The sequence below is a fragment of the Oncorhynchus kisutch genome, linkage group LG4 (genome assembly GCF_002021735.2).
Source record: "Oncorhynchus kisutch isolate 150728-3 linkage group LG4, Okis_V2, whole genome shotgun sequence".
Classification (NCBI taxonomy): domain Eukaryota; kingdom Metazoa; phylum Chordata; class Actinopteri; order Salmoniformes; family Salmonidae; genus Oncorhynchus; species Oncorhynchus kisutch.
In genome coordinates this window covers 61,362,786-61,378,520 of record NC_034177.2, presented here as the reverse complement: position 1 = coordinate 61,378,520, position 15,735 = coordinate 61,362,786, and the positions used below count along the sequence as shown (strand labels likewise).

The following is a 15,735-nucleotide window of genomic DNA, read 5'->3' as shown; positions in this document are numbered from 1 at the left end:
GATTTGGAAAGGCCCACACCTATATAAGGTCCCACAGTTGACAGTACATGTCAGAGCAAAACCAAGCCATGAGGTTGAAGAAATTGTCCATTGAGCTCCAGGACAGGATTGTGTCGAGGCACAGATCTGGGGAAGGTTACCAAAATATTTCTGCAGCATTGAAGGTCTGCAAGAACACAGTGGCCTCCATCATTCTTAAATGGAAGAAGTTTTGAATCACCAAGACTCTTCCTAGAGCTGGCTTCCCGGCCAAACTGAGCAATCGGATTAGAAGGGCCTTGGTGAGGGAGGTGGCCAAGAAGCCGATGGTCAGTCTGACAGAGTTCCTCTGGGGCGAATGTCCTCATCATGCTGAGGGGATGTTTTTCAGTGGCAGGGACTAGGAGACGGACGTATCGAGGGAAAGATGAACGGAGCAAAGTACAGAGATTCTTGATGAAAGCACTCTGGAGCACGTTCAGTCCCTCAGACTGGGGCGAAGGATCACCTTCCAACAGGACAACAACCCTAATCACACAGCCAAGACGACACAGGAGTGGCTTCGGGACAAGTCTCTGAATGTCCTTGAGTGGCCCAGCCAGAGCCCAGACGTGAACCTGATCGAACATCTCTGGAGAGACCTGAAAATAGCTATGCAGTGAATACATATGTCAATGTGATATTTTTTTTATTTAGTTATTATGGGATATTGTGTGTAATTTAATCCATTTTAAATAAGACTAATGTAACAATGTGGAAAAAGTCCAGGGGTTTGAATACTTTCTGAAGGCACTGTAAACCAGTAGGCTAAATACTTGTAGGCTATAAGAGACAGACTAGTTTGTCATCCAGTCTCCATACACATCACCAGGTCTTATCTCTGGGTGCTGCTATTTGTTACGTTCTTCCTGCATTGATCAAATAATCATTATGGCCATTGTTTTCTATGAGGTGACTGACGGTCGCATGTTTGCGTAAAGACTTGCAGGTAGTCTCTCCCCTTTGCAAATGGTCCTAGACATTCTGTTGTGGTCGGCCTTGTAGGCTATGCCTGTAAAAAAAAAAAAAAAGAGTAGGCTACCTACCCTTTGACGCTGCTAGGTGTGTAGGCATCCACAGCATTTCAGTTCATTTTGCTCACTTAGCAGATTCTTTTGTTATTGATCTTGTTTGAGTTGTGCACAGTCACTGCACCAGAGTGTGTCTGCTCTGTATCCCAGGGTACATTTATTCAGTCTACTGTCTGAGAGGAATCTTTGATCAATACACTACACTGTTATCGGTCCCAAGAGCTAGGCCTAGCCTAACAAAATATAATTTCTTCCAAAATCAACCCCAAGTATAAAAGCCGGTGTTTTAGGAGTTGACTTTGTTCTGCTGACTGCCCACTTTCACCGAGTGCTGTCCCCTTGAGGCCATGGCTGAGATTACTTTACTTGGCCCTGGGCTTTGGACAGTGTACTCACAAGCTTTTTATCTTTATCTCAGATGTAGGGGGATTTTATTTTTTGAATCTTCAGCTGCAGCGCACACTGTGTGTGTGTACATATATAGTGTATTCATACACCTTAAATGTTCCACATTTTGTTACGTTACAGCCGTATTCTAAAATGGATTCAATTGTTTTTATTTTGGCCTCCCGAGTGGCGCAGTGGACTAAGGCACTGCATCGCAGTGCTTGAGGCGTTATTAAAGACCCGGGTTTGATCTCGGGCTGGTCAGCACCCGGCCACGACCGGGAGACCCATAAGGTGGCGCACAATTTGCCCAGCATGGTTAGGGGAGGGTTTGGCCGGCCGCGATGTCCTTGTCCCGTCGCGCTCTAGCGACTCCTGTGGCGGGCTGGGTGCATGCACTCTGGCATGGTTGCCAGTTGTACAGTGTTTCCTCCGACACATTGGTGTGCCTGGCTTCCATGTTCAACGAGCAGTGTGTCAAGAAGCAGTGCGGCTTGGCAGGGTTGTGTTTCGGGGGACGCATTGCTCTCGACCTTTGCCTCTCCCGAATCTATACGGGAGTTGCAGCGATGGGACAAGACTGTAACTACCCATTTGGATTTCACGAAATTGGGGTAGAAAATTATCATATTAAACAATGCTTTTCTCCCCTTATCAATCGACATGCTATACCCCTTAATGACAAAGCAAACATGGGTTTTTACACAATTTTACAAATGTATTAAAAATAAACACATTTACAGAAGTATTCAGAACCTTTACTCAGTACTTTTTGAAGCACCATTGGCAGGGATTACAGCCTCGAGTTGTCTTTGGTATGACACTACAAGCTTCGAACACCTGTATTTGGGGAGTGTCTTCCATTATTCTCTACAGATCCTCTCAAGCTCTGTCATGTTGGATGGGGAGCGTCACTCCACAGCTATTTTCAGGTCTCTCCAGAGATGTTAGATTGTGTTCAAGTCCGGCTGGCTGGGATACTGAAAGACATGCAGAGACTTGTCCCAAAGCCACTCCTGCGCTGTCTTGGCTGTGTGATTAGGGTCATTGTCCTGTTGGAAGGTGAACCTTCTTCCCAGTCCGAGGTCCTGAGTGCTCTGGAGCAGGTTTTTATCAAAAATCTCTCTGTACTTTGCTCCGTTCATCTTTACCTCAATCCTGACTAGTCTCCCAGTCCCTACCGCTCAGAAACATCACCGTAGGGATGGTGTCAGGTTTCCTCCTTATGTGATGCTTGGCATTCAGGCCAAAGGTTTCAATCTTGGTTTCATCAGACCAGAGAATTGTGTTAATGATGGTCTGAGTTCTTTGGGTGCCGTTTGTCAAACTCCAAGCGGGCTGTCATGTGCCTTTTACTGAGGAGTGGCTTCCGTCTGGCTGCTCTACCACAACGGCCTGATTGGTAGAGTGCAGCACAGATGGTTGTCCACAGAGGAGCTCTGTCAGTGCGACCATCATTTTCTTGGTCACCTCCCTGACCAAGGGCCTTCTCCACTGATTGCTCAGTTTGGCCGGGCGGCCAGTGCTAGGAAGAGTCTTGATGGTTCCAAACTTCTTCCATTTAAGAATGATGGAGACCACTGTATTCTTGCGGAACTTCAATGCTGCAGAAATGTTTTGGTAACCTTCCCCAGATCTGTTCCTCAACACAATCCTGTCTCTGAGCTCTACGGACAATTTCATTGACCTCATGGCTTGGTTTTTGCTCTGACATGCACTGTCAATTGTGGGACCTTAAATAGACAGGTGTGTGCCTTTCCAAATCATGTCCAATCAATTGAATTTACCACAGGTGGACTCCAATCAAGTTGTAGAAACATCTCAAGGAGGATCAATGGACACAGGATGCACCTGCGCTCAATTTGAAGTCTTATAGCAAAGAGTCTGGATATTTATGTAAATATGGTATTTCAGTTTTTTTTAATGTTTTATACATTTGTAAACTTATTATTTTTTTAACTGTTTTCACTTTGTCGTTATGGGGTATTGTGTGTAGATTGAGGGGGGGAAATAATAATTTCCTGAATTTTAGAATAAGGCTGGAACGTAACAAAATATAGGAGTCAAGGGGTCTGAATTAGAGGTCGACTGATTATGATTTTTCAACGCCGATACCGATTTATTGGAGGACCAAAGAAAGCCGACACCGATTAATCGGCCAATTATATATATTTTTTTAAATGTTTTATTTATTTGTAATAATGACAATTACAACAGTAATGAACACTTATTTTAACCTAATATAATGCATCAATAAAATCAATTTAGCCTCAAATAAATAATGAAACCTGTTCAATTTGATTTAAATAATGCAAAAACAAAGTGTTGGAGAAGAAAGTAAAAGTGCAATATGTACCATGTAAGAAAGCTAACATTTAAAGTTCCTTGCTCAGAACATGAGAACATATGAAAGCTGGTGGTTCCTTTTAACATGAGTCTTCAATATTCCCAGGTAAGAAGTTTTAGGTTGTAGTTATTGTAGGAATTATAGGACTATTTCCCTCTACCATTTGTATTTCATTAACCTTTTGACTATTGGATGTTCTTATAGGCACTATAGTATTGCCATTGTATAGCTTCCGTCCCTCTCCTCGCTCCTACCTGGGATCGAACCAGAAACACATCGACAACAGCCACCCTCGAAGCAGCGTTACCCATGCAGAGCAAGAGGAATAACTACTCCAAGTCTCAGAGCGAGTGACGTTTGAAACGCTATTAGCGCACACCCGCTAACTAGCTTGCCATTTCACATCGGTTACACCAGCCTAATCTCCGGAGTTGATGGGCTTGAAGTCATAAACAGCGCAATGCTTGACACACAACGATGAGCTGTGGGCAAAACGCACGAAAGTGCTGTTTGAATGAATGCTTACGAGCCTGCTGCTGCCTACCATCGCTCAGTCAGATTATATGCAACGCAGGACACGCTAGATAAACTAGTAATATCATCAACCGTGTGTAGTTAACTAGTGATTATGATTGCTTGTTTAATGATTGTTGATTGTTTAAAATAGGTTTAATGCTAGCTAGCAACTTTCCTTGACTTACTGCATTCGTGTAAAAGGCAGTCTCCTTGTGGAGTGCAACAGGCAGGTGGTTATAGCGTTGCACTAGTTAACTGTAAGGTTGCAAGATTGGATCCCCGAGCTAACAATGTGAAAATCTGTCGTTCTGCAACTGAACAAGGCAGTTAACCCACCGTTCCTAGGCAGTCATTGAAAATAAGAATGTGTTCCTAACTGACTTGCCTAGTTAAATAAAGATTAAATAAAGGTGTAAAAATATTTGGAAAAATCTGCCAAATCGGTGTCCAAAAATACCTATTTCCAATTGTTATGAAAACTTGAAATCAGCCCTAATTAATCTGCCATTCCAATTAATCGGTCGACCTCTAGTCTGAATACTTTCCGAATGCACTGTACAATACCAGTCAAAGTTTTGGACACCTATTCATTCAAGGGTTTTTCTTTTATTTTACTATTTTCTACATTTGTAAAATAATAGTGAAGACATCAAAACTATGAAATAACACATGGAACCATGTAAGCAAGAAAGTGTCAAGCAAATCAAAATATATTGTAGATTCTTTAAAGTAGCCTCCCTTTGCCTTGATGACAGCTTTGCGCTCTCTCAACCAGCTTCATGGGGTAGTCACCTGGAATGCATTTAAATTAACAGGTGTGCCTTGTTAAAAGTTAATTTGTGGAATTTCTTTCCTTAATGCGTTTGAGCTAATCAGTTGTGCTGTGACAAGGTCGGGTTGGTATATAGAAGTTGGCTATATTTGGTAAAAGACCAAGTTATATAAATGTAACTTTTTATTTTTTTACTACATGATTCCATAAGTTATTTCATAGTTTTGATGTCTTAACTATTATTCTACAGTGTAGGAAATAGTACAAATAAACTCATTCTAGGGTTTATCTGTGTCCAAACTTTTGACTGGTACTGTATGTATGTGTGTGTGTGTGTGTGTGTGTGTGTGTGTGTGTGTATATATACACACAGAGAGGGACAGACTATTACAGCCTTCACAGAATAATTATATTACTCAATAGTGTTTGGATCTTGTAGTCTTTAACCTTTTTTCCATTTTAAGCCTACATTTCATGGTGAATGCAAGGTCACATGTAGTCTGCCTTGTCTTGGGTACATGTTTGTTTTCTCATCCTGTCCCAGATGAGCTGCCTCTCTCTCTCCCTGCCTGCCACTCAGTGCTTAGGGGACAGGGCTTTGGTTGTGTTTCCTGCCTCTGAACATCCTGTTTAATCAGCCAGTGTGTTGAGTAACTTTGAGGTTTACAGGGTGAAGGTCACATCATCTGGATGGATGCAAACCCTCTACCTGATACACAACCATGAATTAATTGTCAAATGCACTGAGAATACTTAATTTGCTGGTATACAGACGTCGACACAAAAACCAACAGCCCCAGTGTTTCAGCCAATGTGGGTGCATCTGCCTTCTCGTGTGTGTTTATGTGCCTGTGGAACGAACACCCCTCTCCTGTGTTTGTGTGCATTTCAGGAGCTGCTGGGTGTGCTTCGCAACGGACGAGGATGACCGCACGGCGGAGTGGGTGCGTCCGTGTCGCTGCCGTGGCTCCACCAAGTGGGTGCACCAGGTGTGTCTGCAGCGCTGGGTGGACGAGAAGCAGAGGGGCAACAGCACGGCCCGCGTGGCCTGTCCTCAGTGCAACGCCGAATACCTCATCGTCTTCCCCAAGCTGGGTATATGATATGATATGACAGGGGTGGGGTGGGGGGCTATGGGCTGGACTGCAGTTTCCCTGGAATATTAGTTGGAGGTAGTTCGGGTCACAGATAGTTACTGAATGCATGCTTTCATGCTGTTTGTAGGCCACATCATTGAATTGGTCTCACCCTGTCCAAGCTAGTGCCTGTCCTGATTTTTCACTTGTATGTTTATCACACGTCAGAAGTAAAGAGATTAACATGCATTAACTGCTTATGTGATGTGTTTATGATTCAGGCCCATGTGAAAAATATTGATGTCATTTGAGCGTTTTGTAATTCCGTGGCAGCTTACCTAACAGATGGAGACAGATCTGTTGCGTCTGTCAGCACACAGTCATGTAATAACAGCTAAATCACTGGCAAATTTGTAGTATCATACTTTACTTGAACTTCACTGTCAAAATGTCAGGACAACACTTAACTTCCCTACCTTTCCAAAGGGGAAGTAGCATTAGAAGGCAATTTCCATACCTAAATGGACTTCTGAATTGGTCCTTTGAGGACAGACAACTAATGGCTGTTGTTGCTGTCTCCCTAATAACGGTTGCAGCACAGGGACTCAGTGCTGTGAATAAGGAGTGGGAACTGAGAGCTCTAAAAACCACTCAGCCTGTCTCAACTAACTGCATGTTTATTTATTCCCAAAACCAGGGTGGGTTATGTGGTGAGTCTGGTAATTATACCCTTTGAGGGAGAAGTAACACAAGGAATTGGAGCGGGCAGGGCACCCGCCAGATGCTCATTACTAGACCTGGGTTCAAATGTTATGAAACATATTTCAAATAGTTTGCCTGGAGTGCCAGATAGGTGGACTTCTCACTTGTGCGACTATTCTGTCAGTTCCGTTGCACCAGGAAAGCTCAATAAAACTCAGTGAAATAATTTCGAATAGTATTTGAACCCAGGTCTGCTACCCGCTCATTACCGGCCAGCTTCAGCCTCACTGGAAAATGCCAATTTGAAGAGGGGGTGTAGAGAGGAAAGGTGCCCACTGTAATTAACCCAAGCACGTCAGAGTGACGGGGGCACTGATTGTTCCCAACACAGGCACTTAGTCATCAAGTAAACATGGCTCTGCATTTGTTCGTTCGGCGATTACAGAACTTTCAGCTACGTCAATCACCGTAAGAGAGGAAACTTTTATGTAAGTGGAAACCCTGGAAACTGCTTTGGGAAATGACACTTGTTGTACATTTTATAGCACCTGGTAAGCTATTAAATCACTCTGCATACATGTCTAATTAGGTCTAGGTACAACTTAAGAAGTAGGGCTTGGATATAAGACAATGTATTCGGGAGGGCAAGCTCTGCTGGTAAGCAGGGCCATGTTGTATTTTTAGATGCAGGCCTGGCTGTGCTGTCAGTCACCTGTGTTGCTATAAGCGGCAGGCGTAGCTAAACCTGCAGGACTGGAGCATAGAGATCAGGGCACTTAGTTCGGACTCGTCTCTGGAGCTTCGGGTCAATGGGAAGACTCGGGACAGTTCCTAGTGTCGTATGCCATGTACAGGACAGAACTAATGATGTGTCATTGATAAAGTCATGTCACGTGACAAACCGGCACCCGAGAATTCTCAAGCAGTACTTTGTGGACTTCGAACACACATCAGATCAGTGGCATTTGTATTTCCATGTTCACTTTCACTTCGCTCCCCCATTTGAAAGTATCTGGCTCACTGAAAACGATAATTATCCCGTGTCCCATCATGGAAGCGTTTCTACTGCTTAGTATTTCAGATAACATTGACAGAGCATGAATCCATACTGGGGATTTGGTTTGGTGGCAGGCTTTTTGAATGTCATCTCCGATTCACCGGCATGATTAGTAGATGAGGCGACTAGTTAATCTCAATGTGAATATTTTTGTTCCAGATGGGCATTACTCTCTCTCTTTCTCCCAATATGTTAATGGTTATTGGGTGTATAGAGTAGCCTATCTGTGTTAGCCTGACACTGGGTCTGCTTGCATGTTCAGTAAATAACCTTGTCTCTGTCTTCTCTCCTGAGGCCCACCGTGCCTGCTGCCTGCATGGTTATTTTGGGATAAGTCTGTCTGTCACTCTCTGCCCTTGCCCCCACCGGTACATTTATCCGGTTAACCTTCAAAACAGGTGAAGGTAGAAGAGAAAGAGATGTTGGGCTCGTTGTCCCCCCCCCCCTCCACACAGACACACACACAGACAGAGGAACTAATCTCTCATTCCCATTCAGTAGCTACTGCAGACTTGTTCTGGACACTTTGTTTTCATCGCCCCCTTTGCTATCCGGCTGATCAGTAGAACTTCTTTGTGGTCAGTTTTTTTTGGCCAGCGTCTTCACCAGATTAGTCATCATGAAATGTGGCCTAAATGTTTATCAAGTTCATCACTTCCCCTACACACACATCCTCCAAGTTTTGTTTGTGTTCCTTTTTTCTTTTGAATTACCCCAGTGTTTTTTCCAGGCAGTAACAGTGATTAGATGAGGGATCGTGAGGCAATGGGTTATTTGGACAGGGCCTTCAATGTGCCCTAGTCTATTGAAAGATAACGTCCTTCGTAGAATCGTGTAGTAGGCTTAGGCCTCGATCGCTCATCGTTTATTGAGTCGTGTACACCGGCTCATAGGGGATTATGTTAACTTCGATTTAACAGCGCGTGAAAATTCCTCTGAAAGCTTTCGGAGACTTTCCCGACACTGGGATGACAACTTCCCGCATAAGGCCAGGGAGCATACAGATGGGCATTTTTATTTACGCCATCTGCCAAGGCCCAGACCAATCTACTGGTCATCACCCATGTGTGAGGGACGGGGAGAGGAAGAGACCGTGTCCTTCTCCAGGTACCAGAGACTGAGGTAGATACCCACCAGACTGTAGGAGGCAGAGGGAGGGTACAAGATGGGGATGGGATTGTTGGTAGTTGGGGAAATGATGTGAGATGGCACGAGAGAAAGAGGAGAGGCCCAGTCATTGAATTGTACCAGTCTGCCTAAGCATTCTTCCTTTGCCTACCCCTGTGTTCAGACAGAGGTGTAGAGAGAGTGGGAGGGAGAGAAGGAAATTAGGCCAAAGTATGAGGAGAGCAGCTCATCAACCAACAGCCGGAGAGGAGACCGGGGTTGCCCGCCACTGCTGCTGATGAATAACTAAAAACCCAGGCCCGAGAAATACCCGACGGCCCAGACAGCACTCAATGAATCAGCAGCACACTGACGCTGCCATCCTACCACCTGGAGCAGCCATCTGCCCGGCGACTCCCAATTCTCCTCTGTAATACCCTGCCTGCCCTGGGGACTGGAAACGCTCAGAGAAATTGCTTTCCTCTGTGTGAAAGCAGTTCCCGAAGCAGCGGATCGGACAGTGAGTTGACAGACAGAATGTTCTGGTGCTCGCCGCTCTAAGAGGCTTTTATTTACAATATTAACAGGTGCAGGACTAATTGGCCAATGAACTTTGTACAGAAAATAACAAACAGGATGTTGACAGAGACTTGAATAAATCAAACATATTCTCAGTAAAAACTATTGCCTATGACGAAACTCAGGTATAACTCTAAACTAGCCAACATATTACCTGTCCAGCCTGCTCTCCCCCAGGCAAAAGCCAACTGAGTACCTAAACACTCTTTCCAGGAACTCCTTTCAGCTAGGAATGTTCCATCATGATAGCCCCAAAACACATTTCTACCATAAAGGCCTAATTTCTCATGGATATATTAATATAACATTATAAACAACGGTTTTACATAAACACGCACACTTCAATAACTTGTGCCATAACTTCAACTTTAAGTCACGATACACATTCATGAAGTAATTCACCCCTGCAATAATGAATCACTTTTGTTATTCCCGTCAACCAATAAATGTTCCTTGGTGACAAGTGGAATAATCTGCCTCACACCGGCACTTCTACAAGGAAGCAGCGTGAGATCGGTTAAATGCTGTGATTATACTCTACCAACACTTCGATCATTCTAATAATATATTTCACATCACTAGAGCATGTACCTTTTAAATGGGCAGCTTTATTCACGGTAGAAACACTGTTAACAAGTTACATTGTTTTAGTAACTGTCGTGCGCAACAAACACTTTGGCGCCTTCATGTCAAAGTATTGTTGGCAGACAAAATGCGCTACTCAATCCAAAATTCTCTTTTGATTTCAGGTTTCTTGACTTTACCGTGAACCAATAATTTGTTTCATTGTCTGCAAGTCAATAGACATGCGCTCCAAGACACACTGACATTTTATGTAACTCCACCGTGGCATCATTAGACTTCAGCAGCCACGTTATGACACGGCTTCCAGAGGTCGTGATGTCACACTGACGTGTGCTTTTTCTTTTCCCCCACCTGAACTCAACACAGTATTCTGCTCAGGCAGACTCGATGGACACCCGAGGATAGTGTGCTAGTATTGTCTCTCTGGGGTTGTCAGTAGTGTTTAATTGATTAGTTAAGTCAGATTTGTTTTAGCACATCTTGTTTCACAACTTGTGCCGTAGGCTACATCACCGCACCTCACCCGGGGGCTGTCTCCTACCTTTTTTGAGATGAACATGGCTGCCTTCATAGAATTAGAGTTTAATAGGATGTCTGTCTGTCTTCATTTGTATGCTTAGGATACATAAACATGTGCATTATAGTTTGAAGTAAGCGCAGTGCTGCACTCATTTGAACACAAAAACAACAGCGCAATGTTGCTGGCTCCTTCCTACAGTCTTCTAATGTAAAGTACTAGTCTGTGTTCTGGGCTTGATCACTGTGGCATAGGCCAACAGATTGACACGGGACTAAACAGCTTCTGTGTCTGGATTTATAGTCACCCATCTGACTGTGCTAAAAGTAGAAGTAAACTTTTAGAAAGGGGGAAAAAAATGTGTTTACTTCTCCATCAGTTGGGAATGGCTTTTAAGGGTGTTTCAGTGACTTTAATCAGCCTCAGAAACATGGCACTTTCGCAGCTCACAGACATTAGAGGACAACTTTCAATTGGTGTAATAAAGGCTGAGCTGAAGAGATGGGTGCTGGGTGGTAAGCTTGCTGACGTGTAGTTATTTTGTCATTGCGCTCTGCTGATCCCAGCTCATTTGTTAGCCTGACAGGCGTTACTCATGTTCCTACTCTCAGGGCCGGGCCTTAGGTTAGTGCAGCATCACATTGATGGATTTACACCGTGGTGGATGTGTTTGGCTATAGCACACCACTCGTGTTAGATTTTTCTCTGCTTGTTTTGGGCTGTAAACTCTGAGATTTCAAGTAGAAAAGTGCAGTTAGCCGTGGCACTGGTATGGTAAGTTAGCTCTTTTTTTTTTTTCTTTTTTTTACCTCAGCAACTGATGATTTTCACCCACGCTATCATTCTGATTTGGCCGGTGGTGTAAAATGAGGAACGGCGTGTCCTTCCTGGCTCTTCTGTGAGAGGGTAAAAAAAAGAGGGTTGGAACAGTGTGCCAACATGCCTGCCCGCCAGTGAGAAAGTGGGATGCAGTTTCTCTCGATCCCATCCACTCTCTTTTAATTATGTTAATTAGTACTTTGCTACCAAGCGCTGAAATTAATTGCTTCGCTTTCCTTTTTGCCAATAGCCATTAAGTGTGACCCAGTTCCCTCTGGCTGTGGATGGCGTAATGCTTAGGCAGGGACAAAGCGGAAGGGATTCCGACGGTGTCATCAAAATATGCCCAGATTAATGTGTTGAAGAGGCATGAGATCAATCTGGTTGGCAAACATAGGTGCACTAAAGCACAACCCTGGAAAGTGGCAGAACTGACAGGATACAGGAGGCCAATGTGTTTAACTACTTTAAGAAATGAAAAGTGTTTGTTCCCCGTTGTGCCTGTTGGAAGCTTTGAGGTGACACGTCACCCTTCCATTGTTCCTTCAGGTCTCTGTTGCACCATCTCTACTGTACCATTGTTCCTACATTTGAGACCTGATTTCACGGCTTTCTCCAAAATTGACAGCGTCACTATAGGCATTCAATGCAAATATAAAGTCTCTGGCGTTTTAGCCGTTGGCATTGCTGGATTATTTGACCAATTGTGGTCACCACCAATGTAACCTCACATTTTTGGGGGGACTGAGCAAGTTTCAGCTCTGCTGACCGCCAACTTGAACATTGGGAAAATTCTATGCACCTTCCAGTGAACGTTTACTGTGGACACGGAGGCTGTACCTGCTTTAAGTTTAAACAGTGGCCATGTAGGCTATGGGGAATTTTTTTTACATGGAAATAGCTGTTCTGTCATTCAGCCAATGTGTAGTGTTCAATTTAGGTCTACATTCCATGAGACTTTTGAAAGAGAGAAAAAAAACATGCATGGCTTGACATGAACTTTTCATATTTTTATAAATGTACCCCCTTTTCTCCTCAGTTTTATTTTTATTTTATTTCACCTTTATTTAACCAGGTAGGCTAGTTGAGAACAAGTTCTCATTTGCAACTGCGACCTGGCCAAGATAAAGCATAGCAGTGTGAGCATACAACAAAGAGTTACACATGGAGTAAACAATTAACAAGTCAATAACACAGTAGAAAACGAAGGGGGGGTCTATATACAATGTGTGCAAAAAGGCATGAGGAGGTAGGCAAATAATTACAATTTTGCAGATTAACACTGGAGTGATAAAAGATCAGATGGTCATGTACAGGTAGAGATATTGGTGTGCAGAAGAGCAGAAAAGTAAATAAATAAAAACAGTACGGGGATGAGGTAGGTGAAAAGGGTGGGCTATTTACCAATAGACTATGTACAGCTGCAGCGATCGGTTAGCTGCTCAGATAGCTGATGTTTGAAGTTGGTGAGGGAGATAAAAGTCTCCAACTTCAGCGATTTTTGCAATTCGTTCCAGTCACAGGCAGCAGAGTACTGGAACGAAAGGCGGCCAAATGAGGTGTTGGCTTTAGGGATGATCAGTGAGATACACCTGCTGGAGCGCGTGCTACGGATGGGTGTTGCCATCGTGACCAGTGAGCTGAGATAAGGCGGAGCTTTACCTAGCATAGACTTGTAGATGACCTGGAGCCAGTGGGTCTGGCGACGAATATGTAGCGAGGGCCAGCCGACTAGAGCATACAAGTCGCAGTGGTGGGTAGTATAAGGTGCTTTAGTGACAAAACGGATGGCACTGTGATAGACTGCATCCAGTTTGCTGAGTAGAGTGTTGGAAGCCATTTTGTAGATGACATCGCCGAAGTCGAGGATCGGTAGGATAGTCAGTTTTACTAGGGTAAGCTTGGCGGCTTGAGTGAAGGAGGCTTTGTTGCGGAATAGAAAGCCGACTCTTGATTTGATTTTCGATTGGAGATGTTTGATATGAGTCTGGAAGGAGAGTTTGCAGTCTAGCCAGACACCTAGGTACTTATAGACGTCCACATATTCTAGGTCGGAACCATCCAGGGTGGTGATGCTAGTCGGGCATGCAGGTGCAGGCAGCGACCGGTTGAAAAGCATGCATTTGGTTTTACTAGCGTTTAAGAGCAGTTGGAGGCCACGGAAGGAGTGTTGTATGGCATTGAAGCTTGTTTGGAGGTTAGATAGCACAGTGTCCAAAGACGGGCCGAAAGTATATAGAATGGTGTCGTCTGCGTAGAGGTGGATCAGGGAATCGCCCGCAGCAAGAGCAACATCATTGATATACACAGAGAAAAGAGTCGGCCCGAGAATTGAACCCTGTGGCACCCCCATAGAGACTGCCAGAGGACCGGACAGCATGCCCTCCGATTTGACACACTGAACTCTGTCTGCAAAGTAATTGGTGAACCAGGCAAGGCAGTCATCCGAAAAACCGAGGCTACTGAGTCTGCCGATAAGAATATGGTGATTGACAGAGTCGAAAGCCTTGGCGAGGTCGATGAAGACGGCTGCACAGTACTGTCTTTTATCGATGGCGGTTATGATGTCGTTTAGTACCTTGAGTGTGGCTGAGGTGCACCCGTGACCGGCTCGGAAACCAGATTGCACAGCGGAGAAGGTACGGTGGGATTCGAGATGGTCAGTGACCTGTTTGTTGACTTGGCTTTCGAAGACCTTAGATAGGCAGGGCAGGATGGATATAGGTCTGTAACAGTTTGGGTCCAGGGTGTCTCCCCCTTTGAAGAGGGGGATGACTGCGGCAGCTTTCCAATCCTTGGGGATCTCAGACGAGATGAAAGAGAGGTTGAACAGGCTGGTTTTGTGATATCCAATTGGTTAGTTACAGTCTTGTCCCATCGCTGCAACTCCCTTACAAACTTGGGAGAGGCCAAGGTCTTTAGCCATGTGTCCTCCGAAACACGACTCTGCCAAGCCGTACTGCTCCTTGACACGCTGCTCGCTTATCCCGGAAGCCAGCCGCACCAATGTGTCAGGAGGAAACGCTGTCCAACTGGCGACCATGTCAATGTGCATGCGACAATTGCGCAATTGTTGCTTATTGCTGACTACAAATGATCTATAACTGTGCTAATAACTCACTAACTAGCAAAGGATATGAACAAATTGTGCACATGTGGCTACATGCAGCTCTAGCTTTGATCTCACAACAAGCGCATCAACTCATGACCGCTCATGCTGTAAACGCAGTCCAGTTCAAAGTAAGTGGCACAGATCCATATATGGCTATGGTATATTTGCATATAGGCCAACTGCAGCTCTGATTGTTAATGCCACACCGGTCTGTAAAGTATGGGCTGAGTAGTGCATGTTAATGCAATAGAATCGTACTCCAAAGGCATTCTGCCTACAACAAAAAATGAACTTCTTGGTGACGGGGCAGTATTTTCACGTCCGGATGAAATGCATGCCCAAATTCAACTGCCCGCTCCTCAACCCCAGAAAATAAGATCTGCATATTATTAGTAGATTTGGATAGAAAACACTCAGAAGTTTCTAAAACGGTTTGAATCATGTCTGTGAGTATAACAGAACTTATGTAGCAGGCGAAACCCAGAGGAAAAAACAAAGATGTTTTTTTTTGAGGTCATTCTCTTTTCAATGTGGTTTCATTGGGAATCCAGATTTCTAAGGGACCTTCTTGCAGTTCCTACTGCTTCCACTGGATGTCACCAGTCTTTAGAAATTGGTTGAGGTTTTTCCTTTGTGTAATGAAGAAGAAGCCCTGTTCAAAACGAGGGTCACTTCGCATGACTAGAAAGGTAGCGTCAGTTTGTTTTCTTCCTGTATTTAACACAGATCATCCCGTCTTCAACTTTATCGATTTATTTACTTTAAAAAATACCTAAAGTTGCATTACAAAAGTAGTTTGAAATGTTTTGGCAAAGTTTACAGGTAACTTTTGAGATATTTTGTAGTCACGTTGCGTAAGTTGGAAACGGTGTTTTTCTGGATCAAACGCGCCAAATAAATGGACATTATGGATATATATCGACGGAATTAATCAAACAAAAGGACCATTTGTGATGTTTATGGGACATGTTGGACTGCCAAAAAAAGAAGCTCGTCAAAGGTAAGGCATGATTTATATTTTTATTTCTGTGTTTTGTCGCGGCTGCAGGGTTGAAATGTTTTCTCTCTTTGTTAACGGAGGTGCTACCCTCAGATAATAGCATCGTTTGC

General features: G+C 44.1%; 1 protein-coding gene across 7 annotated transcripts in view; it reads left to right on the top strand.

Annotated features, from left to right (window-relative positions):
- LOC109889803 (E3 ubiquitin-protein ligase MARCH5) overlaps positions 1–15,735 on the top strand; it is a 50,599-nt gene that overhangs the window by 18,224 nt on the left and 16,640 nt on the right. For 5 of the 7 annotated variants that reach the window (XM_020481526.2, XM_020481527.2, XM_020481528.2 and 2 more), the window contains exon 2: positions 5,964–6,166. In XM_020481526.2, coding sequence (XP_020337115.1) covers positions 5,964–6,166 — 203 coding nt within the window. The remainder of the gene's footprint in view (positions 1–5,963; positions 6,167–15,735) is intronic. The other 2 variants (XM_020481530.2, XM_031823366.1) reach the window with 1 other exon arrangement.